The sequence below is a fragment of the Acanthopagrus latus genome, chromosome 9 (genome assembly GCF_904848185.1).
Source record: "Acanthopagrus latus isolate v.2019 chromosome 9, fAcaLat1.1, whole genome shotgun sequence".
Lineage (NCBI taxonomy): Eukaryota > Metazoa > Chordata > Actinopteri > Spariformes > Sparidae > Acanthopagrus > Acanthopagrus latus.
Genome location: NC_051047.1, coordinates 10,081,717 through 10,107,981, shown reverse-complemented (window position 1 = coordinate 10,107,981; position 26,265 = coordinate 10,081,717). Strand labels below are relative to the sequence as shown.

General features: G+C 43.7%; 1 protein-coding gene across 9 annotated transcripts in view; it reads right to left on the bottom strand.

Annotated features, from left to right (window-relative positions):
• Positions 1–26,265, bottom strand: part of il1rapl1a (interleukin 1 receptor accessory protein-like 1a) — a 183,513-nt gene that overhangs the window by 84,918 nt on the left and 72,330 nt on the right. For 7 of the 9 annotated variants that reach the window (XM_037110610.1, XM_037110611.1, XM_037110608.1 and 4 more), the window contains 3 exons: positions 23,746–24,031; positions 16,737–16,923; positions 15,139–15,292 (listed from right to left, as the gene is read on the bottom strand). In XM_037110610.1, coding sequence (XP_036966505.1) covers positions 15,139–15,292; positions 16,737–16,923; positions 23,746–24,031 — 627 coding nt within the window. Of the gene's footprint in view, positions 1–15,138; positions 15,293–16,736; positions 16,924–23,745; positions 24,032–24,225; positions 25,115–26,265 lie in introns of those variants that run through there. The other 2 variants (XM_037110615.1, XM_037110616.1) reach the window with 2 other exon arrangements.

The following is a 26,265-nucleotide window of genomic DNA, read 5'->3' as shown; positions in this document are numbered from 1 at the left end:
TCCTCTCATGCAGGCGGAGAACTGCCTGTTGGCCGCCGGTGTAAGCTTGCTGTTGACTTGACTTTCTCAGTTACCTTTTTCAAAGACATTTTCACTGTGGGAAAAGCAGAGGTTTGAATATTAAAATCCTAAGTGTGGAATTTACCTGCTTCAGGGTACACCAATACTGATGTAGGGGCAACCTGATTCCACTTAAGTAAGTCATGTTTTTTATTATAAATCCACCTGATACCCAAGTTCTGATAGGTGGGGGAGATGGAGAGCACATCCGCTGTTTACTTATGAATGTAGTACTGGCAGGGGAAATGACTGTGGTTAGTTCAACAGCAACTGAACTCAGCAATTCCTCATTCAACACTGAGCCCTCTCTGCATTCACTAATAGATTTCCTATTCTTGTCTAATTAAAAAGGGAAGCCTTTTTCCCCTGAAAGGCTCCCAGAGCTATATCGAAGGGTGGAGAGGTCGCTGGGAATCCATCAGATGTGATGCAGTTAATCAGCATAAAGCCTGCTCCAGTGCACTGCTAAACAACAACTGCAGGAATGGGCCCAGCCCTCACACTGCGCCACACTGGCAGGCACAGAGGCGAGATAGAATTCATATACAGTATTGTCTAGAATTTTTAAGCCACATACCTGATAGTTCCCTCTATTCTCTCTAAACAGGGTAATTAAAGAGGATTTAAAAATAACTACAGAGGAAGGAGGAGAGCGAGCAGTACGGTGGGAGAGAAGGGGGTTTGTGGGAGAGAATATAAAGAAATTGAGAGGACAGAGCCCTCGCCCACAGTAATTACCTGTCTCTACTTCCTATCTTTTTGAGCGACAACAAAAGAAGTTGGGAAAGAGGAGGGGAGACGGGAGACAGATGGAGGAGAGGAGTGAAGAAAAATAGGTGAGCACGTACAGGAGGAGAAAAATCACCATGACACTCCTGACACCCACATCATTCTGCAGCAAACTGGCAAGTCAGTAATAAAGGCTGACTCAACCCTCCTCCAGCGATGCACATTTTGCCTCTCTCTTTGTTCCACACACCTGTGATTAAGGTACAGTAGGTATCTGATCTTGAGTTAGAAGCAGCAAATGGTAGAGCTGGTCGTGGAGACAACAGATGAGTCAAGGGAGACGTCTCCTATTGTTCGGCATTCAAGTAGCTAGACGGCAACATGAGGGTTATCTAAGTATGTTAAATGTGGCTTCATTAGCAGCCTGCCTACTGTGTCTGCTGTCCATCTGTAGCCTGGCTAACAATCACCTAATCATCAAAACAACAGATATATGGAGGCTGCTGGCCAGAATCAAAATCCAGCCGTGTTTTCTTCCTGCACGACACAATATGAACTCTGCAGTGGCCTCATTTGGACCAAATCAGGCATTGTGGTGAAAGCATCAGTCCTTAAATTGATTTTGGGCGTGGGGCTAAGGCAGTGTTGACCACAGGAGCTGCCGAATAAAACACAGTTACCCTGCGGTGAAAAAAATTATGACGGAATCGTCTTTTGGAGAAGTGCATCCTGACTCGTTACGCTGCAGAGACCAATCACATAAGCTGACGATTAGGCCGGCTTGCCAACAGTATTGTTGTTCAAGACTGGCACTCATGAGAACTCATACCTCCGCCAAGGCCCAACAGTTCCCTCTAATTCAATCAAGCCTAATCCAATATGAAAAAAAGATATTAAGATCATATTAAACATATTAAAATCTGCTAGATCTGGATTTTTAGTTGGATCTGTTTGTGTAATCCCGCAGACAAACCAACCAACCAACTGATCATCCAAACGACCATCCAACCAAAACATGCAACCCCTTGACGGACATAAAAACCTACTACTATAATACTTCCAATGGACGTTGCACTAACATCCATTTCTCAGCATTCAAACCCTGCCTGGCTATCCTGTTTTACTCATAAATAAGTCACAGTACTGAAGCTATGTACTCGAAAACACCATTTCACCTGGACTTTTGTGTGAGGGAACCGATGACACTTACACACATGTGCCCAAAGCAGGAACTGGCTTCAGGGAGGAACAGGTGGAACTGAAACTCTGCCACTCATGCGCAGTTATCAGAGCTGGCCAGGCATGCATGCACATACAGCAGGTGTACAAAGATGTGTCCACATACACACACAAACTTATATGTGAACAGACAACAGACTGTACACACACACACACACACACACACACACACACACACACACACACACACACACACACACACACACAGTGAAAGCAAACAGTAGACGCTGACACTGGCTTCCTGGACAGCCTCTCTCGCTGTGCGGGGATGCCAGAGGAGGAGGACAGAGAGAGAGAGAGAGAGAGAGAGAGAGAGAGAGAGAGAGAGAGAGAGAGAGAGAGAAAGAGAGAGAGAGCGAGCAAGAGAAGCTGCGATGCTGCTGTAAAGACATCATTTCCATTGTGTACCAGGGAAAGTGGTGGCAACACAAAATGGTAATGACAGTTAAGGCGTTTAGTCACGGACTCACTGGAAGGAGCTGAAAAAAAAAACAAAACAAAAAAAACACCCTCATTTTGACATAACCGACATTCTCTGAGGCACTGCTACGGGGACCAAAATAACTATGATGCAGGAGAACGTGCACACTGTGTGGCATTCAGTGCACCTGCTTTCCAGTGGGGAAAGATAAAATACACAAACAGGCACGTGTGCATCTGTAGGATAGTAGCGCTTATGCACACATGTTAATGTCAGAGGGAGGGCTCCTCTGCATCAGTCAGTCTTACAGAGATCTCTTTGCGCCTCCACCCCGGGGGCTGAGAGGCTTTGACTGCACACTATATGTATGATTTTGAGTACTGAGTGACACGGAAAGGGCGAGGGTTGCATCAACCTCATGAGGCTCCGTAACTCCCGGGAGAAAAAGAGGAAGAGGTGAAGGCAAACAGAGTAAGAGGGGAACGCAGGAAAACATTGAAAAGAGACAGATGATGTCAGACGTGAGTCATAATTGGACCTCTTGGTTTGTAGGGTTTGATGGGAAAAACCTACACCAGTAAAAAAAAACCTCTCCATATCCTATCCTCTCCAGGCCGTCTGTATAACATACCACATTTCACATGTGGCTAAAAGTGTATGCAAATACGCACACGGATGCTCGCGTATCGTAACCCTTTATTCATTTGTGGCCTCTTAGGGGCATGCTGAACAGCATGTCCATTGCTGCTCCGTGGATGAGATCAACTATGCCAGAATCCTTCTATTTTCTGCCACCGTCCCCTGTGGTTGCTAATGGTCACCTTCTTATCTTTTAATTGGACGGAGGTTTTTCTAGAGAGCTCTTTTCTTGAGGACACTGTATAATGAGAGGGTTATTTAAGGGCCTCTAATTGACCTTCAGCCTTTTCTCATATCCTGCCATGAGAGCCATGCTGCAGATGGCACTGTTACAATACAACTGCGAGCTAATCTTATTCTGTCGAGACAGCAACTGCAGGCCCAAAGTTAGGTGGCCTCCACCGCCCGCTGGAGGAAAGGGAGGAGGTGTCTGTGGAGAGAAGTGATTCAGGCTGTGAGGAGGCCAATTACCACCGGACTACTGGCGAGGAGAACAGGGATTGCAGAAGAGAGCAGAGTGAAGAAGGGCCGTAACGTGATCAGTGCGAAGATGGCCATCACAGTATTGTAACATCATTAGCAGACACATAAAGGAAGATGAGCAGAGAATGAGAGAATGAAAACGCTGGTGTAAGTACAAGGTGTCACGCTGTAAGCAACAAGCTCGCCCGCAAAACTTCTCCTCGAGTCGCTCAATTTGAAGCCATTAGTGCTACCGCAGCTAGGTGTCGAAAATGAGACTCTAGAAGCAGCTCTGACCTTGCTTTAAGTACAAAATTGTACTGTAGTGAAACAAAATTGTGTTCACATGCAGGATTCAAACTTCACCACTATCTGAGTGTGCATTTCAGAAGAGACCTCGTCTTGCGTAGCAGGAAGTCGACACAAAATGGAAGCAAAATGACAGCTCTGCAGCAGCCGCTTCAACATAAGTGGTGTGGTAAGGTAATTGGCTATGTACTGTATAGAGAGAAAGACACTTTCATTCTGTTTGCTCTTTTACACTGCATACACACACACTCACACCGAGGCACACACGCAAAGCTAGTTTCAACAAAACTGTGCATACACTTTTCTTAGAATTTGTCAAATGTATTCATTTTGTGTCACTGCTTCTTGATGTCCTGGCAATATTGTTTTTGTGACATCCATGCAATAAAGGAAATTTGAATGGAATTGAATTGAAGGGAGGGAGAGAGAGACAAAGAGAGAGAGAGACAGAGACAGAGACAGAGAGATAGGTGGGGGGGACAAGGAGGAGAGCGCATGACAAGAAAGCTTTGTTTTTCTGTTCAGCACAATGGACGGTACTGCTGCACACTGCAACCTGCACTGTTTCAGCAGGCTTATGAGGGCGGCACTCATGGAAATATTTGTCAAGACGACTTCAGCAAAAAAAAAAAAAAGAGCCGAGCCGTATCTGATCCTATAGATTCCTGCAGAGATCCATACATTTTAAACAGCAAAAGGCTTTGATTCTCACGGAAGATGCAGAGAGATTGAGGTCGTTGGGATCGTGAATGCTGTTCCATATACAAAAGAATATCATTTTTTCATGCAGTATTTCATGCATTTTTAGATTTACGCCACAAAACCTGGTCTTTCTGATTCTTAGAAAGAATTAAAATGCCTCATAAGCATGAGTAAGCACTGAAGAATTGTGTTAACGAAATAACTGCCTAATAAAAAGAAAAAAAAAAAAATTAATATATATATATATATATATATATATATATATATATATATATATATATATATATATATATATATAAGCTTAAAAAGAGGCCCTGATTCTAAAGATCATAAACTCTACTCTCTTTATTTAAATTCAAGTTCAGACTCTGTCTCAAGCATAGAAAAGGAGCTCAGGGTGCTCTCTTCTTTGAATGAATTCTGAGAATTTACATCTCTGTTGTGCTGATAAAATAGAAACATGTCAGATACGCCTTATAATCGGGGCCACACCATCAAAGGAACAGTTTAACATTTTAGGACATTTCTTGTCGAGAGAAAGGCAAAAAGTTTGATCTAACCACCTGTTTCAGCCTGCCAGCACCTCAAAAACGTAATACTCAATTTGATACTGTATATCTGGTTTGTTTAGGTTGCCCAAAAACAAAAAGTGAAACTAACTATTTGTGTGGTTTTTGGAGGGGTGTTTCCCAGGAGTGAATTCTTGAAATTTTCATCTTGACAAGAAAGCAAATAGACGATTAAGTGTTGAACTAGAGCTAGAGCTTTAAACACTATGAGCAGATCTTTAAAGTCATGAACAAACATGAAGCCCTTTGGAGATATTTAAGAACCAGTGTCATGTTTGACATCTTTTGTTTTTTTAATTTTGGAGTCAAGATACATTGAGCATAAACCATTAAATTGCTTCTCCAAAACAACCAGTAATTAGAATAAGGCAGTATTTGGTCTGTGTTTCCAAATCTAATTGAGACTGTGTTCTAAAATATCTCTGAGATGATGGAAGGATACTTTAGTGTTAAGCTGATATGTGTATAGAAATCAAGCATGCATCAACAGCTTTTAGATTTTTGACTGCATCAGTTGCTGGAAGGCATGACTCTGCCACCTCTTTTCTGTTGTCCCCAGGACAAAGGGACTTTGTTAGTCCTAACCCTGGCCTCTCAGCCTTTTCAGCCACACAGGAATTATTAAACTGAATGAGTTCTTGTTAAGTAGGGAGAATGATGTCCTTCAATCAGCCCCAGCAGTCGAACACATTCATGTTACACAGTGAAATGCAGAGTTGTGCATCATCTGCATGGCTGTGATAACTTATCTCAAGGACTCATGAAAACATTTGCTAATTAAGTGTCTCATTTCAACAAGGTATTGTAGCATGCTGTTACTGAAAGCAGACTAATTCACTGGTCTCGAAAACCTTAGCATATGTACATTGCCATTTACTGAAAAACACTTTTTAATTATTGACCTACACTTCAAAAGGCCTCAAACGACAGATTCATAATTTTAATTCCACGGCTCCTCTCGGGTACCAGCCCTATAGGCCGAGATAACGATAATAACCAGGGACTGAGGGTGTGTGTGTGGGTGGAGCGGGGTAGGTCATGCAAGATTAATTGTGGGGGATGTAAATTTCATTCGTCACATGCAGATTGATGTCAATTTTAATTGAATTAAAACAATGTGAACCCTGGCCTGCTCGGAGTCTAGGAGGACGGCTGGTGAATAGTGATGAAGTGAGTCGGAGACCACTTGAGAGACAGGGGGAGGGGGCGGGGAGGTTAGGGGTGAGGAGGAAAGACAGTGAGGGAGGGGGAGATTAGTTGATGATGAGAGTGATGGTTGACCTTAAACTAATGAGCCATTCTGCCCCACCCTACACTGGTAATACCGCCGCTTCATGAGCAAATTTATAGACTCTCACAGAAGACCTACATACCAGACTTCGGACATACTGGATGTCAAAGAGTAGGTTGTGACCAGTGTTGGGCAAGTTACTTCCTTCTGCAATGCATGACATATTACTACTGTTGGCTACTGCCAGAGTTATTATATTTTTACCAAGTTATAAGTCACTTTTGTATTACTTTCACCAGATTAACCACAGAAGTAAGACCTGGCACTATAAAATGGAAGATCTCACATTGTTCTGCTACTTTATCCTCAGGTTAACCTGGTTTGTACTGATTACAAAACCTCTGACCATCATTGCTTAACTTTTCTTTCTGTTCTGTGGTCAGCTGTTTTTACAAAACAAATGGAAAAAGATGCCTCTTGCTGCAGAAAACATGCACTGTCTGACGAGGCGGGTCTTTGCGCCATAACACAGTGAAATACCTTGGCTCGCATGCAACCCACTTACCCATCCATACACCGCTGGAAAGGGAAAATGATGGCTACATGAATGGCTACATACTGAAAGAGCCAATAGGCCCTCCATACGGGGGGCAATGGGGGCAGACCTGGGGTGACAACTAAACAGAAAAAGGTGGAGACATTTTCTTTCTTCTTTCACTTTCATTTTATGGCTGCAAAAAAAAAAAAAGAAAAAGATTTGATTCTTTTGATCAGTGGACCCTTGCGAACAAAGGGAATATAAAGTATTAGAGACTGAACCAAAATCAGGATTGTATGACCACTTCAAAGGTAGGGAGTCACCACAATTTTTTTATCTGTTTTGCTGACCAGTGTTGGCAAATCAGAAAGAACCAAATGGCACAAAGTACAGCGCTTCTCCCAAGGCCCAACAGTCCCCTTTAATTTGTGCATAATTTACCTCCAAATTTGTATTTGGATCTGCATAAAAAAACTCACTATTCTTGAGATTTTGTAGAGAGTGAGAGAAAAAAATATTTCTGTCTGCCTTTATCTGGATCCTCCACAAAAGTCAATGGGCTCTACTCATCCTCCATCCAAGTTGGTTCAAACGTGGAAATCCATTCAGTAGTTTTTGTGTAATCATGCTGAAATCGACCAAGCAACAAACCAGCTGACAAATGTTTATAAACAAAAACATAGCCTTTTCGGATTCCATGTTAAATCAACTGAACAACTGATTTTTGGAGAATCTAACCGGGCATGTCAATATTGGCAAATGTTAAAAAGTCAGTAGTTAAACTTAAATTGGTGAACCGGTGGGTCTGTCCAGGTTGAAAAACTTCTATAAACACTTGATTCCAGGTGGTAACGCAATACTGGACATAGCTGCTGTAATAATAGTGCTGTAAATCCTACTGGGAGACGCATTATATTGAGCTGTTACTGCTCAAAGTAACATATTACTGTGATGCGTTACTTTTGCAGTGCATTACACCTAGCACTGGTTGTGACAGACAGCAGCTTATACTGTACATTTCACACATATGAAATCACTTTACAGTGAGTGCACTGGCCCCTCATGGCTGTGATTGATGTATGTGTGTATGTGTACACAGGTGCACACATGTGTGTAGGTGGAGTGAGGAAAAGTCAACTGCTGGAGTAACACTTATCTCAGGTGTGATTTTTATCGTCCTCTCCCCAAGGACATGTGCCCGAGGTGGAGTGTTTAGCGTGACCACGGCAGCTCGGCAATGCTGCAAGTGTCGATGTATTCACGCAGGACTCGAGCATACAGGCCGCAAGACGGAGAAGGTTTCCGTCGAGAGCGAAACCCAGTGAATCTCATTTTGTCACCCCACACCTCTTATCTCGACTCGCTTGCTCGCTCGCTCGCTAGGATAATATCAGGGCTAATCGCAGCCGCTCCATCCATCTATCCACCTCCGGCTGGGATGATGGGGGAAAGAGAGCAGACGGAAGGAGGTGCGGACGCCACAGCTCCGCTTCTGCCTCCGTCCTCTCCTGCGGTTCCCTGCCTCTGCAGTGGTGAGACCACACCGGCCAGGTAAATGCCGAGCTGTCGTCACGATGGATAAATAAATAAATCACAAGGAGCCGAGCACAAAGTCCTGCATCACGCGTGAACACACGGGCCGTAACATTTTATATGGTTGTGAAGCGTTCATGCTTCTGAAGGTCACCCTGTAGCAGAAGAACTGTAAGGAACCTTTTACTGCAATGAGACGGTGTCCTGGATCACCTCCCCGCACCTCAGCTCCTCATTACACACACAGACACACTTCCTGTCTCTCTCTCTCTCTCACACACACACACACACAAAACACACATACATATAATGTTGTCCTATATCAAACGTGAGATCTAGACCAGAGAGGCAAGGACAATCAGGTTACTGTAGTGTGAGCCCCACAGATGAATCTTAAAGGGGCAGTCCCCCCCCCCCCCCAAAAGTCAAAAATACATATTCTCATTCATACTCTTCAATATCTTAGAACTTGATGGCACTTAGCTTGTAGTTCCCAAAACACCAAAATCAAGCCACTGAAAAAATTCCAGAGCTCAGGAAACAGTGCTTCAAGACAATCCACAGGCCTTGTTGTGAGCGGTTTCATGTTGGAGTTTAGTTTAGTTTAATACGGTCATTTCTAAACGTATAAAACACAAATACATTGGTAGACAGACAATAAATAAACTTACTGTAAAACACATAAAACAGGACTGAAAAGCTGTAACATGAACACATTTTATGTATACTCTGTCGGTGTTCGTACTTCTGTTTTATATTTGTTAATCCTCTTGTAAATATATCGTGTGCATTACGCTCCTTCATTTATATTTCTACATCGTTCCACAGATTTACTCCATACACCGAGACACACCTTTGTTTTACACAAGTTCTGGTCTTTTTTTGTGAATAACACACAGTTGGATACAGTCCGGTAACATGTTGTTGTATACACCAGTGATGCTACATTTCAGTCTCCAGCTTCACTGAATTTGATTGCCTGTGAATTTATGAATAATGTGTTTGTTGGCTGACAATAATCTGATCTGTTTATGATTCTGATTGCTCTCTTTTGAAGCAAGATAATCAGACTTGTGATTGTTTTACAGGTTTTTACCCGAGCCTCCACACACTATGTAATATATGGAAGTATGAATGTAAGATTGAATATGTGTAATGAATTTTAGGTAAGTGATGTCTTTTGTTTTCCTCAATATTGCGATGGCGTTTTGATGTTTGCCGTCATTCTGTAGAGAGAAAATAGTTCCCACATGAAACTGCTCACAACAAGAGCTGCGGATCATCTTGAGTAATCGGGTCATGACTTCTGGAACGAGACGGTGCCGTTGAGTGTTTTGGAGTATTTTCTTTGGCACTTTGAGCGCCACAAGCCGAGTGTCATCTGGTTCCATTATACAAGAGAAGACAGACATCTCCCAAATTTGGCAGCTCGCACTACAACAATCTAAATGGGTAAATAGCTCAGCAGATAAGAGGAACAAATATGGGTCTTTGACTCCTTGAGGTGAACTGTCCCTTTAATTGTAACAGCATTCGCAGGAGATGTAAATTCTGGTCAAAAAACAAGTGAGCAGGGAATCAAATGAAAAACCGAAACACACTTTGTTTTTTCACGTGTGTACTAAAGCGAGTTTCCCAAGCACCTCCCCTCTCAGCGTGGATATTCTACAAAGAGGTAATGCAAAGTAGATGATTCCTATCCTCCCCTCGATTTCCTCCTGCCCTCTGCACTCCACATTCACTGTGCCAAATGGTACATTTACATTGGTCGTAACCTCAATCACCATGCTCGCAGGCTATGCTGAATGTGCAGACAGACATTTCTACAGTGAGGGGATGCAGACAGAGGTATAATGGGAGCAATAGATAGAAACCCACGCCCGAGGCATCCATCAAACCAAACGACTCCATTACAGTAAGTCGGACAGAGGCAAACGGTAATGTGCACTGTGATAAACACTGGGATAATAGTCTGTTTATAGTCCTGGACACACTGTTTCTGCTGGGAAACACTGGCGAGGAATACAGATAAGATACAGGAGCGGCAACCTCTCTATCTCTTTCATTCTTTCTATCTCTTCTCCTCTCTCTTCCTCGCTGTTATCAGTCACGTTCACTCCCTTGTTCTCTTTATCCCTTTTCCGCTCTCTCTGTATAATATTTTCCTCCCTTGCAGAACGCGGGAGGGAGCTGCATACATCAGCTGAACAGGGCTTTTATCTGGTGTTATACTAGTGTAGCATTATCATCCCAGGGCTGGAATGAGGCCTAGGAGAACCATAAAAATTGAATGGAAATGATTCAGATGTTCTATTAAAAAAAAAGAAAAAAAAACAAAAAAAAAACCTGACATCACGGCGCACAAGACAGACGCAGGTATGGGCGTATAGCAAACACACAAGGTAGCCCAAACTGAACATGCGAGTATCAATTAATCATAGCCGGGTGGTTTCAGCCGAGGCGTTGCTTCTTGTGTCTCTGATAGCAGAAAATGGTAAACACGAGAGTAGACTAATCTGACCGCGCTCAGTATTCCTCAGAGGACCCCGGGAAAAAAAAGCGAACCTGCTGCTGCTATGAATCAATTATAAGAGTACACAAAAAGGCACTCTCTTTACAGCTGGGAGGTTGAGGTGAAGGTCTGCGGAGGGGAGAGGGAAAACAAAATCCTTCCATCTGTTGATAATGGTGTTTTTAACTCTCAATGCACACTCCCAGCGCCGCGCGGGCTGTACTCGCCAGTGTCCGCATGGCCGGAGTGAGATAAGAACATTCAAATTTGGGCCTGACACAAAGTGGAGAGATCACAAAAATGAGGGAAGGGGTCGCTGTTTCTTTTACATTTCCATTAACCTGAAGAGCACCGGCGCTTGATTAAGGGGCTCCTCGATCAGCCCGATGTGGGTGAGCCCGTGTTCATGCCCATAGTTAACCTCTATTACAAGACTGACCTCAGTCCAGATATCAGCTTCTGTACTGATTCTAATGGAGGCCGTGCAGCAGGGTCAGAGCTGAAGACACACAGACATGCAGACGCACACACACACAATTTTCAGCGAGGCAGGGTCAAAGCAAGGGCCAGTGTCTATTGCGCTATATTTAAGATCAGTTAAACTTAATGACCTCCTTCATCCCCTCGGCCTATCAAATAAACTACAACATTAGCCCTCAGATCGCCGACATAGTTTGGTCTTTTATGCTCGCCATCCAGGCAATGTCGGTTTTAACAGGGAGTGATAAAATGTGGATAATCTCACGCCCACTTGAGGGGATGATGGTGTAGGTTTATTAAAGGAAATGAGCCTATGGCTGGAGTGAGCTCATCTAATTCTACCAGGATACTGCTGCTTTAAGGAGGAGGCACCCCTCTGGATTTATAACAAGGTAAAAATGCTGTGGTGATGTGGAGAACGCCATATTCTTACAGCAGTGGCAGCACAGCTGCTGACACACAACTGGTGACTAAGAAAAAGGCTCCTATTGTGATGTGTGAAGAAAAGAATAATCCTCCTCTACATAGCCACTGATGTTTTGCTGCTGGAAGCGTGTTTCTTAATAAACATGGCACACTTGGCCAGTCACTTTACCAGGGGACACTGAACATTGTCTTCAATTTCGGAGACGCGCTTCATGCAAATGATTTCATGTATGGCAGGTTAATCCCCGCGTGTACCTGCTGCGGTTAAGCCGCATCACATAAAACTGCATCCTCTATTTTTGATGACTTATTGACGTTTCATTATGGGGAACATGCGTCACGATTCCTCTGCCAGTGTGTAGGTGTCTCTGTGTGGCTGTGTATGTGTGCGTGCAAGCGTTACACAAAAGCGCAAAAGCAAACAACACTAAAAATATGAACAATGGATTTTTTTTAAATTTAACTCTGAAGCTCGCCGTCCGTTGTTATATATTTCCTGTTGGCTCTTCTTCTAGGGCTCACACTGTTTATTTACAGGTTTATTGGACATTCATACCTCGCACTGCACCAGGGCAACATGCAGGGCTCATGTATAGAAAGCAAATGGCAGCTACACACGCCTCTCTCACATTATGAGTGTTTCTTCCTCTCTCTTCTTGCCTCCGTGCTGTTTCTCTCCCTCTGCACAAGCCCCCATTCTTTCCTCTCTGTGATGTCATTTGTGAGCCGTGTATATTTATAATGCAATAAAGTTTTTACGACCACCGTCATTATAGAACATTGAGGTCATGGCTGACAGGCTAACAAACACACTAGGATAAAGCCAAAGTACATACAGCAAGTAGCCAACATGCGCTCACTCGCCCAGATGTACAAACTCTATAGAACACAGCTGCACACATTTAATATGTGTTGAAGGGTAAAGCAGATAGGTAACATGACGAATCAAAAATAAAAATATAGTCTTCATCCTGGTACAAGCCCTGCAGATAGACGTCTGTCACCAAAAGGTGAGAGAGATTTAGTTTGTTATTCCTCAAAAAATGAAAACACAGACACAAATATGTCTTCCCATAAATACTGTTCTGATAAAATCTGCAGAACTGAGAAAGAATTTTGGCAAAAAAGGTAAAAAATAGTCCTCAGCAATCTTGAGTAACAGGAACATTGTCTCTTGACAGACACGTTGATTGATTATAAAGGAGACCTATTTTGTTTTTTTGCCTTTCCTCCATGGTTATAGGTTTGTCTGCATGCAAAAGATCTTGAAAGTTACACGTAAAAAAAGTCCACATCATCAGAATCTCCTTTCCCTCACATTAAACACTGTACCTGAAACGCCTCGTCAGTCGCCCCAACTCTAATTCTGTGATTTAGTGACATCACTCTGTGTCATCATGTCATGCATTCACATAATTTTTGCCTTGGAGCTAGCTTGGCATATAAGAATTGATTTGTCAGAGCTCCTCTGTAGCTGTGAGCAGTGCTGGCCCATGTGTAAGCTGATGAATTAGAGGAGACTGTTTAATTGGGAGGGGGGCTCTTAGTGTCTCAGACAGAATATAGCACTGTAGCACTGGACAGTTTTTGTGATTTTTGGATTTAGTTTGTAAACCTATTCAAGTAGTAACCACATATAAAGTCAGACATTGTACACATATATATCACACACAGATGTAGTGAAAGGGGTTCTCCACATTAAACCTATCCAAAACGGAGCAGTGGGCAGCCAGTGCACAGTGCCGGTGGACCAAATGCCTTGCTCAAGGGCACTCACTATATGGACCATCTACCAGTGCTCGTTCAAAGTATCATAAAATGTTGACCTTGCCTGTTGTAAGGAAATTCTCCGGCACTTTACAAGATAACATGAGGGGACTTGAGGTCCTCCACTGTGTGGGTAATGGTGTTCAAATGAAATGTAGCGGATCTTCCTCCTATCTGCTTCATATTTATCGAGCCCCACCAGGGATACAATGTGGAGCCATCAATCACATAAGCATGCCAATCTGGAAGCCACATCTCCAGGATTGCATTTAGGCCTCATCCAATAACACGCCACGCTCAGGTTGAGGTATGTATCTCCCAGTTTGCTAGATAGCAAACCGTCTGTTTATCTCAGGCTGCTATCGCCCTCATCTCACACAAGAGCAATGACCAGCCACACAAATAAACACCAGAGGAGATACTAATCAAATGCTAACACTACCTCTGTGTGGACCATCATGGAGCACAGTCACACTAAGACACTCTCTAAGTAGATGAATACAATAATGGAAGATACCTCTTTGAGATTATAATCCATTTATCTAATTACATGCTTTTTACTATGCACAGTATCATAGACAGTGCCAAACTAATGTAACTAATGTACACTATGAGTTATTCTTGTTAATAATGATATGATTAGTTCATACTTGAGGTCAAGCAATGCTCATTTTATTTGCAACACCTGCACTAAGCAAAACGTCATTTTAGGCTTTAATTTGTGTATTGTGACTCCAGTGGCAACAGAACAGTAAGTAGCACAGGAAAAATGTTGCAATTGAGAGAGTTTTGAGAGAGAGCGGAGAAGTTAAAAAAAAAACAAAACAAAACAAAAAAAACCTGCTTGACCTTTTCATCAACGCTAATTAGAGCAGTTGACCTGGCTGGCAGGAGCACACGCTCAGCCTGCCCGATCCCCAAATCTCACCTGGGAGTCTCAAACCAATGATTGAACACATTTATTTGTCATGCGCTCACCTTGCAGCTGCTCAAGGCAGAGGGAGAGATAGAAGGAGAGAGATAGAGAGATGAGAGGGATGAGAATGAGAGAGAGAGAGAGAGAGAGAGAGAGAGAGAGAGAGAGAGAGAGAGAGAGAGAGGAAGCAGAGTAAGAGCACTGTAAATCTCCTGACCTTGGTCCTGGCTCTTTAGCTCTCTGTGTGAAGGGGTTTAGCCTATAGCCTTAAATATTTCAACAGTGCTTGGTTGGCTGGAAAGTGCTGAGTTAGAAGAAGGGATAGAGGCCAGGCCTCAGCATTCAACCTCCCCCAGCAATTAACACAGCAGCAGGGCATCGCTGCAGTGCACAGTGGTGTGTGTGTGTGTGTGTGTGTGTGTGTGTGTGTGTGTCTTTGTTAACATTCATTCCTTTTCTTCAAGTGTATGTGCCTGTTATAACTTTTGCTCCATTTATTTGTACAACATTAGCCGTAGAGTTTCTACAATAGGCGTCCTCAGACTGTTCCACATACAAAACCACATTTGAATTTTCATGTTTTTTTGACTTTCATGCAGACTTACCAGTTACTGTGAGCTCAGTCGTCCTCCTGACCACAAAGCCACCAAATTGGACTTCACAGGTGTAATTCCCAATATCATCTTCCTTTACCTCCTGGATAGACAGAATGTCTCTCTTCTGGATGATGCTGGCACGCCACTGCTTTGGGCGGCACTCCTGTACATTAGAGAAGGACAGGCAGGTCAAACGTACAACTTCTGCCCAAATGTTACTATTGATAAATCATGAGGAGTGAAAGGACTGGCAGCAGAGGGAAGGAAAGGTATCGTGTGCTGCACCATGTAGTCTGGCATGAAATAGCCTGACATTATGAAATTTAAGACCTCCACTCCGCTTCATAATGAATTAGATCCATCACGTTTCGAGTGGTCTGAGCTGGGCACAAAAGCTTTCAAACATCACTGAGCATTACGAGGGTGGATGAAGTGGTAGGGATGCATAGCTTGGCGCACTGACATAAAAACTCCATACGGTAAAATGATAAGGCTGAGCCATTATCCTACTTATCTGATCAAGATTTATTGCACTGAACGGAATATTCCCCATTCAATACTCTGGTTGAGCCACGGAGGACAGGGAATGTTATTTACAGTATTCTCTGCTGGCAAAATAAGTGTGTTTGAGCAGTGTATGTGTGTCTGTGTGTGTGTGTGTGTGAGTATATGTGTGTGTGTGTGTGTGTGTGTGTGTGTGTGTGTGTGTGTGTGTGTGTGTGTGTGTGTGTGTGTGTGTGTGTGTGTGTGTGTGTGGGTGACTCTATGACATGATCCTCTCTCCAGCCCCACGGTGCTCTGGCAGTGACAACGATGGCTCGGCGGATTCTATTCCACCATTGCTCCCGGCAACCTTCGAATTCAATCACGGTGGCTCCGCAGTGGTCCAAATAACTCTAGGTTCCAGCACTCCCAGTCATTACCCTGACCGTAATTGAATTCTGGAAAAACCTAGAGGTCGAGTCCGGCTGAGCTAATCTACTGCTGATCTGCCTGTGATTAGTCTGGCCTGAGCCCTTCTCCGGGATGCACTTTGTTGTCCGCAGGCCGTGCCTGACCTGGGAAAGGCAAGAGCCCAGGTGAGCGAGGAGAGGGCGCATGCTGAATAAAGATCAGGGACTACAGTCGGGGTGTTTAGAGGACATCCACTCGTTCCGCAGGGCAGCGAGTGACATCGCACAATTTTCTCCCCGCAGAAGTTTTGTGTTCATTATAAAAGCCATCTCTGTGGATGCCCTCTGCTCAGTCCTTGTTCTCTCTGGATGACTCTCGCAGTGCACTTATGTAATTCATCACGATCATTTGCATCCGTGCATTATCTGCCTAAGTGATCTGGAACCACGTTTCCAACAAGGCTTTTAAACATAAACAGCCCAGAAATTAGATGAAAACAAACCAATGAACCATTCAAGAATATTCCACGGTTGTATAACCACAAAGGCAGACTCCCTCCTTATTACGTTTCCCTAACACATAACAAATACCAGTAATCAGGACACACACACATACGCATATGGGGAAAAAAAAATCAATGACCTTCAGGCAAGTGTAATGATACAAAAATCCTAACCACACCACACACCAGATCGGTCAGAGAGCAAACCCACCTTGTACCAGGTGATGTCTGGTTCTTTGCCAGGTTCAACGTAGTCATCTATGTCAGGACAGAGGATGTCTTTACTCTTGCTGAGCTCAGCCTTCTCTGCCCGCCTCATGTTGGAGTTGTAGCACAGGTTTGTGTCATTCTCTGCCACGGTCAGGGACATGGACACCTTCATGCAGTAGGTGGAGTTCCTGCGGGCAGAAAACAACAATACAACCGGATTAAGATCCATCCGTCCTTACTTGAGCGAATCTGGCAGTTCAGTCAAAGCACATCTTTACTTACTGATAATGATGTCACCTCACAGAGCGTAAGGTAGGAAAATACTTCACCTGCAGAGGAACATTCACACAACTACACATGTGCAAACAAGTAATATGTAACGTCGCTCCTTTTTTATTTATTTTCAGTCTTTTCCGTCCCTCCTCCCCCTCCCCCTCTCCTATGTTTGTGGGGTTAGCAATAATGACGTGTTCAGCAGCTTTACCGAGTCAATGACTCACACTCACGACCACTAATGGATTTATGGGGGGAGTCAGCCGGGCCTGGGAATGCTAATCAGGGAAGAGACAAGCGCTGAGAAGGGCCTCACAACATGACAGAGGAGAAAGCTGCTTGGTCATCAGATGGTCCAACCCCCCCCAACCATCAACACACTTCACCTCTGATCCATGCTAGCTGACAAAGAGGGATGTCTCTCTCTCTCTTGCGTCTTTATAAATGTCATCATAATAATTATCATCAAAGCCACGATCATTTCAACCCCCATCACCACTGACATAATGCCGTCCCACTGCGCCTGCCTCCCCAAGAGTGACTGTGACGTGGTGTTGCCTCTAAAACTCATGCTACATGGCTGAAAGTAGGATATGCTTTGCTGCTAAAACAGCCTAAGTCTTGCATTGCCAAGGCATATCTCCCACAATGCCTCACAATCACAATCATCTCAGGCATTGCTAAGCCCAGGATGCAGCAACAGTGCCCCTGAAAAATAGTGTCGGGTGACCTTGTTTTTGGTGGAACATTAGCGCAGTTGGAACAAGTGGTAACCTCTGGTGCTGAAAAGTGAAGCCAATGCAGAAGTAAAAAAAAAACAGCATGGCACCTTGAGGCCAGTTCCAAAAGCCTGTGATCAAACTCACGCGGATAAGGTGAGGCAAAATATGCTAATGTTAATGCGTAAACACTGATAGCTTGTTAGCCATAGCTAACTGTAGTGTTATCCCCACGCCCCACCCCTTTGCCCATTTTTCATTTGCTGGGAGTTGGGTGGAGTCAAGCTTATCTATGCAGCAATGGCCAGTACCACTCACACTGAGCTTCCTTTTTGGTGAGGCCTAACATAGCAATGGCAAAATCCCAGCACAAGGAAAGGTAACAGCTGCCATCTTGTTTAGTTTTGTACTATTAGCGACCAAGTTAGTGTTGTTGTAAATCGTCATTTTCAGCATTTAAGTTGCTTGGAGGTTGTTCTAGTTTTTTCGTAGAGAGGAGGACTTTAAACGCAGCATGCTGAATTAAATTATTGGCCAAAGGTTCATTGGCAGGTTCAAACCAACAGTCTACATCTGGTGAGTCACACTCCACTTTCTACTGCAGGGATTTACTCCCTTCAGCCACAAGAACGTTTGGCCACAGAAGGTGAGAGATAAAACCTGGCGTGAATCCTGGTTAGGATTTAGGCACCAAAAAGGCTTGGTTTGGGTTTGGAAAAGTTCATTCTTTTGGTCAGGGTCCTCTGGGGCAGCAGGTTGGCATCAGTTTAAAGGGGCTGTGAGAAGTGTGGAGGTACAGAAGGTTGTCGAGGAGCCGGCGTAGTTTTTGAGTGAAATAGTGGATTTTTGCTGTTGTGTGACGGGGAGCCAGCAAACTTTTTGCGGTCACAGGTTGTACTGGAGATTATTAACAACTTCAGACAAAAAAAGTCATGGTGAAGTGGAGCCTGAAGGTAATGAAAGCTTGGATAAGTACGATGGGCAGAGTGAATGCATCCAAACTGTTACCACAAACTTGGAAGCACCACTGTGATCTAAAGCATCATTGGCTGTGGCATTGTGGTTCTCCTTAATTTAAATTAAACAGCCCCGTCCAAACCATTAAAATACAGCCCCGGACTAAATGTCCGCATGCTTTCATAATGTCGGTCTGTGTTTTTATACTCCGCCGACCTGGTCCAGCCTGACTGTGATCTGACTCGGTCAGTCACTCGGTCGGTCGAATGGCAGGCCGTGCGCACAGCCATATGGGCTTTCATTTCATTTCATTACATTACATTTACGGCTCACCAGATGCTCCCATTCACTGTAAATGACAGGGTTTCATATGATCTACTCAGGTTATGGAAGCAATAAGGGAGTCACCTCTCTCGTATAAACACCTCTGACCCCCTGGGACCATAAAACACAGATGTAGACACACACCCACGCACAACGGCACGCACACACACACGTGCCTTAAAAGACAAATGTGGCTACATGCGGCAATAGAGGAGTGGGCAGCGATAGAGCAGAAGGAGGACGGCTGCTGGGAATGAGAGAGCAAAGATACTGTATGCTTCTACAACATAGAAGATGACTAAAAGGGCATCTGGAAAATGCTGTAGGAAGCAAAAGTAAGATGCAAGATATCGCAACAGAGGTGTGCCCTCTTGGTGCTGAAATCTAACACTATCGACTATCTAGAGGGAACAGAGTGGGAAGACGCGATGCTGTAGGCTCACAGAGCACTCTTGGATAATATACTTGTTTATAGAACAAAAAACGACCGTGCAAACAAACAAACAAAAAAAAGAAACGCACATGTGGACACGTCCGTGGACATGCAGGCACGTTCGAACACCTACGAAGTCAAACCCCCTCACTCGCCGACGTAACGGGAAGACGATCAGAAATGACCTCTCGCAGTGGTGCACCTGAGCCACTTAAGTCCCCGGCGAACCAATGGGAGAAACCGCCGCATGTTAAATATTCACAGCAGGCGCCCTGTGGCATTGTGGGAAGATGTCAGCAGTGCAGCTTGATTGATGGACAGCTGGGGGCTGATGCATCCTGTGGTGTCTTTCACGTCTGTCACAATTTATTCAAGTGTAGCTGCTTTGGATATTAATCTGCAGCTCACGTTAGCTTTAATTCTCCACACATTATAATCCCATGTTGGATAATGTAATCACGGGAAGGAAATACGCGTGGTTCTGCCCACTCCAGAACACAGACTCATTACTAGGATTATTATAAAATAATTGAGCAGGTGAAACGTAGAGCGGCTGAGGCAGTGTGAGCATGAGAGACGGAGCGAGGCCGAGGGGAAGAGAGATTGATGGATGTGAATCGATGTTACGGACCTTATGTGAGATGACATGCGGGGGGTGGGAGAGAGAGGCGGAGAAAGAGCAAAGGAGTGAAAGAGAAGGAGAGCAAAGGGAAGCGCATGGAGATTGCTATGTAAATGAAGTCACCTTCACATGAAAACTGGCGATTAGACTTAAATTTGCAGGCAGAGAAGGACAAAGATAGCTGTGCACACACGACGGTAAATGCACACATTTATGCAGCAGTGAACCACGCGCACACACTCCGGCGCTCCTTCCATATCTCTTTCTGAGAAAAAAAACATCTGGAGGGCTTCAGTGAAAAGCTGAACTTAACACAGAGGGATTTACCTATATTTATAGATAGTACACGACGCGCCCAGAGCTTGTGGAATCTATCCTGCCATACACTACACAGTGCAGTTAGAAGGTATCAGGGCAGCGACACAGTTTTTTGTTGGGTTGGCTTTTGTGCTCCAGAGCACTGGATTTCAAATGAAACAACGGCTATGGCTCTAAAGTGCCGGCTATCAACTTTGATTTGACGGCGCTTTCATCAAGATCAGATTGAATTGCGATGCAATAAAATCATCGTGGCATGGTGTGCGGTCATCTTCTCTTCTGAATAGCGCATTGCCAAGCAACCACCACATTTCCTGCTCACACTCTACCACGCATCTCGTACTGCGGGTATCCCAATCTGTGCCGTCATGTCAAAAATGTCAATGTATCACATAACCTCGAGGATGTAGAGTCACTGCACATTAGCTCCTGCAGTACCTCTGATCCTCCGACAGACCCACATGTGATTACATGTTTCATACTGTGGTAAAAACCTGGATAGCATTTGTAAAGGAAGGCCAGTCTCTAAACTTAAAGTAAATGGGCCAACGGCATTCAGTTTTAATTCTGTTTTAATGATTAGGAGACATTCATTCAAAAATGATTTCACATCGACGATTTATCGAGAAAAATAAAACTAGGATTTCCCTCTTTTGACATTTTGCAATAGTGTTCACATTTTTAAACAAAAGAAAATTCTAATCTTAATGTGTAAACACGGATTGAGCGAAAAGCAAACCATGTATGACACTGAAAGACGTGGCAGCGGAGATGTTTATAGCCGTAAAATTAGGTCTCAGGGCTAATTTACATTCAAATAACATTTGTGAAATATGGCACATACAGTGCATGCTCATTCTGAAGAGCTGACGCGTTCCAGTGGCACGTAATGTGCTTTTAATTGCATGCATTCATGATGACGTTCCTACTTAGTGTAACTCATTATGGTATGGGGTTTCTAGGTGTCAGTTTATTAAATACATATTAAGGAAACTGGAACAAAAAAACAATACATCAGCAATACAGCCTACCTTTATGACGCTTACAGTGTATATTCATTTTTTGAGGCACTGATTAAAATCTATAGTCCTACTGTATGATTTTGTAATACTTGTCCATCTCGAGCAATGCCAGTGGGAGTTGGTACAATATAAGGTATCAGTGAGATGTCAGAGATTAGGATAAACGAAGATGTACTGCATGGACTCTAAAACTCCAATTGGGCGAAGTGAAAACAAAGGCATTCTGTTCCTCTTTTCGCCTGCAGGGAGTTTTAGGGGAGAGTGTTTGGGTCATATACGTGTGAGGATGTGTGAGTCAAAAGCTTACTCCCGAACAAAAAGACAATTGATTTCAGCTCAGAGGGAAATCTCTTGCAGTGTTTTGATTAGAGTATCTTGGAAGTTTGAAATCTCCCCAGCTCAACGCAAGCAGACTGAGAAACACAGAGCTGGGAGCACTTTTTTTTTGACACCTCTGCAGAACTACAGTATGTCAGTGGAAGGAGGAGTACTCAGAAGTACTCAGTAGTACAATCAAGCTGAAGGTGATAGTCAGTTCACTAACTCAGTAACTGTTTCTTGAAAAGTTGCAACTGATTTTTATGAAAGTCATGTTTGTAAATGTTTACAATTTCTTTATAAATGGTTTATAACACATGCCGTTCTTTGTCAACAGTCAAATAACTATTAACTCAAGTTTAATGAACTATAAATTACCTAATTATTAAATATGATTATTGTGATTATTATTATTATCAATAAGTGTTACTAGTGCAAGTCCTCTACACAAAATGTTAGTTCAGTAAAAAGTTAAAAAGCACCAGCATCAAATTAAACTTAAAATACCATACATATAATAATTCATATCAAACATAAGTTATATTATGACTGCTGCATTAATGTGTACATGAATTCAATGTTGCAGCTCCTAATGCTGGACCTATTTTGAACCACTTTATAAGCTGAGGGGATGTTTAACCTATATTAACATGTCATAATTTAATAGCTGTTTGAAAAAATCTAAATCTTAAAAGGTAACAAGTACAAAAAAAAAAGTATATTAGTTCCCTCTGAAACGTTAGGGAGTAGAAGTATAAAATAGCATTCAATTGAATTAAAGTAAGAAGACAATGAGTAACACTCCATATTCCCAAACACAACTTGAATGGAGACAAAGCCTCCTTAGATGAGACTGTCAATAATCAAAGACAATATGAATTAATAGAGAGACAACACTGGAAAGTGTTTGTGCCAGATTCGTCCTACAGAGTGCAGTAATTACATTAAGTGGAGGCTGGGGTATCATTGCATACAAACACACTCCTCCCGTCACACTCAATGTATCCTGCAAGCCTCTCCGGGTCTTTAAGAGGCCTTTAACTGGGTTTATTAAAAACTCTCTGAAATCAAGAGCTGCAATGAGGCGTTAATTGAGGGATGTTCTCTACTGTAAAGGTTAATAAGTTACTGCCACATAATTATGTATCTTGTATTAGGAAGAGTCTCTGTGTAACGGTCCGCTAAAGCCTGTGTATGCGTGTGTGTACTTGTGTGTTTGCTCCTGTTTGTATTCAGTTTTCTCTCCTTGTCCATATATCTCTCCACCCCCACTTGACATGGCTTATAGTTCACTGGCTTACTCATCTCTCTCTCTCTCTCTCTCTCTCTCTCTCTCTCACACACACACACACACACACACACACACACACACACACGTACAGAACGCAAAGACAGCTGGAAACACTTCATGATAATTATAATATATAATACTGTAATAAATGCTCACTTAACCTTTTGTTAATAGCTAGTTAATACTTGTTTTTTAAACCAATATGAAGAAAATAAACCTCAGTTGCAACCCTATGACCATCATGTTAACAGATGAAATGATGATCAATGTACTATTTGACAGTCATTTATCATAAGATAACTTCAGTATTAACTCTGTCACTGATCAAAAAGTTCTTGGGATATATGTTTGTTGTACTTATATCCAAGACGTCAAAGCTATTCTCCTTTCTGGAAGCTTAGCATAGCTTTTAGCTTTGCTTAAAAAGTGGGCAACCAGCAAACTACAATTGTTTTTCTTTTCTTTTTGTTTGTGCTCTGTTATGTTAATAAGAAGGTCAAGAGCTGTTTTTAGCGTGGATTTTATAACTTTTGAGAGTGCTCAGGCCAGCTGCTTACCACTGCCTCCAGTCTTCATGCTAAGCTAGGCTAATTGCCCTTCAATTCCCAGGTCAATTCTCGCACAGACATGTGTATTATGTTCTTCTTAGAATTTTTAAAATAAAATATCAAGCTACATTTTCTTTACAACAACAAGGGGACATTTAAATGCATTTTCTGTGGTGTTATCCTACCGTAGGACGCAGGAGTAGAGGCCCGCGTCCTGGAGGTCAGCTGGTCTGAACCAAATGGCATCCTCCTCCTTGCTCATCCGTATGCCGTCGAAAGAGATGGGCTCCTCGAAGTCGCTGTGGCCCAGGCCAGAGCTGCGGTACCACATGAGGCTGAGGCCCACACTCTGCGCCTGGCTGTAATTGGCCCGGATGTAACCATAGAACAGCGCGCACTTCAGCCGCACCGGCTCACCCTGCAGCACCCGGTACTTCAGGTAGTCCACTGACCAATCTGTACAGCCATCCACTACGGAGAAACAAACAGAGAGAGGGAGATATTCATCAATTCCTGATCAGTTTAAGCGAGTAAGATGTAACAGAATATGTGTGAGCACACACAGAGCACAGAGTGCAGAAGCATTATATCTGAAGCAAAACCAACAACCAATATTCTGCATTTTCAGGTTACATGGAAGAACATATGAGAGGGATGGTGATTACCAGGTCATGTATTAGCCACAGTGATCCTCTCTTGGTTAGAAAACACTTGTGTATGTAACTTATTCCGCAATGAAACACTAAGCCGTGTGCAGTATGCCTATACAAAATGTTTAGAGGTGTACACTGCATGGATATTTACGTAGTTCAACTTCTTTTTGCTCCTGATTGTGTGTCAGCTTTTGGAGGATTGCAGCGCCTGTGGCAGACACGTTTCCAGCTCACACATTCAGGGCATGCGTGCCCCCTTGGCCTGTGCAGAGACAGCTTAGACACTATTCTGCAATATCCAAACACGCAACCACTGGGAAATTTGGGACAGAACTGTAAGACATCTCCATAAATGATGTCAGGCTCCTCTGAGTGCTGAGGGTGCTCCACAGCTCCAGTGTCAAAGAGTGCAAGCCCAGGTCATTAACTGGTAATACGCCTGGAGCGCTTGAAGCAAAGTGTGTTCCTTGTCTAACAATTCTATCGACAGTTATTTTTCTTTAGGCTCTTTGTCACAGGGCTAACAGGCTATCTCAGCTAGCATCCAATTTCTATGCACTGCATGCCGCTCATTAAAAATTTTCTACCCCGACTGGACCGGACTGAGAGTTTGGCCTACATGTCCGCGCAGGTTAGCGCGCCTCAGCGAAAGTAGGGTAGCTCATTTCGCAGATAAAAATCACGGGATAACACGTGCCGCGCAGACGGAAAGTGTATCACCCAGTCTAGTTTGTGAACACATACATGTAGGGCCTGGCACATGAAAGGACGTTTGACAAAAATCAGAGACACCGGCCCGGCCCCGCAGGCACACGGGTCTGCTCCAGTTCTAGCGAGCAGTTGAATTCCCAAGCTACCGGAGGTTAACCTATGGCCAGCTATCAGTCTCTGACTAATTAGCTACCATTTGTTTATCCAGCAGGTGTGTATTAGGGCATGTGTAACCAGAGAGATGGAGAGGGAGAGAAGTGGTGATGGTGCGATGAGATAAAGTAATAAGAACCCTGCTGCGTGCCAGTCTGTGAGTGATACAGAGCCTCACAGGGACAGCTATGCTTGTAATTAATACTCTTAATTACCAGGGAAGTAATGTGTGTCTTTGTGTGCGCGTGTGTGTGTGTGTGTGTGTGTGTGTGTGTGTTTGCATGAGTGTGCATTCCCTATATGACTGGTTGTCTGCCTAATTATGTCTGTTAATTACCAGTAGGCTTAGCCCGTAAATGTGTGCGTGCGTGCGCTTGCACAGGAATGTGAGAGCAAGAGAAAGTGTGTGTGTGTGTGTGTGCACGTGCGCACGTGGTGTAATGTGTGAAACCCTGTCTAATTATCACTCCTAATAATGAGAGCAGGGCCCCTATAGATGCACACATGCACTCCTCGTAACTTTAAACTACATTGGAAGCCTGTTAAGCATCTGCGCTGATGAACACTGTTAACAATTTACGCGCGGAAGACAAGCTGTGTTTCTTTTTTGGCAATTGAGTTATGCGATTGAATTATTCAAATATCACCCAAAAACCTTGCCATTATTATTTCATTAACAGCAGGATTCAGCTCAATTTTGAGCATCTATCTCCTGCGAATATTTCGATATGGAATAAGAGGGAATCGCTGAAGACACGCTAATCAACACACTGCCTCTTCCTCCTCTGACATCAGACTGAATTTCCGTTGAAGGCAGCAGGTGAGTCCCCCTCGCTGCATATCAATCTGCTAATCAGCAGGGGCAGCGTGGGCTTCATTCAGCCTTTACTTTATTCACCCTCCACACCTCTAATGGATATGACCTCTGCCTCTCTCTCACGCTCTCCATTTCTGCCCCTACAAAAACTGTTTATTCTAACGAGCTCATATCCCCCGATTCACGGTGAGAGCAAACATTTCATTCGGCAGCGCCCCTGCCCGTCATTTGCTTTCACCGGGCGGATCAGCAGATGTCCGGGCGACAAGCTCACGAAACACACTAGGGCGTGCGCATGTAAACACACAACAGGGGGGGCCTTTCGCTCCCGACGGACCTCCCGGTGGGAGTTGTCTAATGCAGTGACCCCT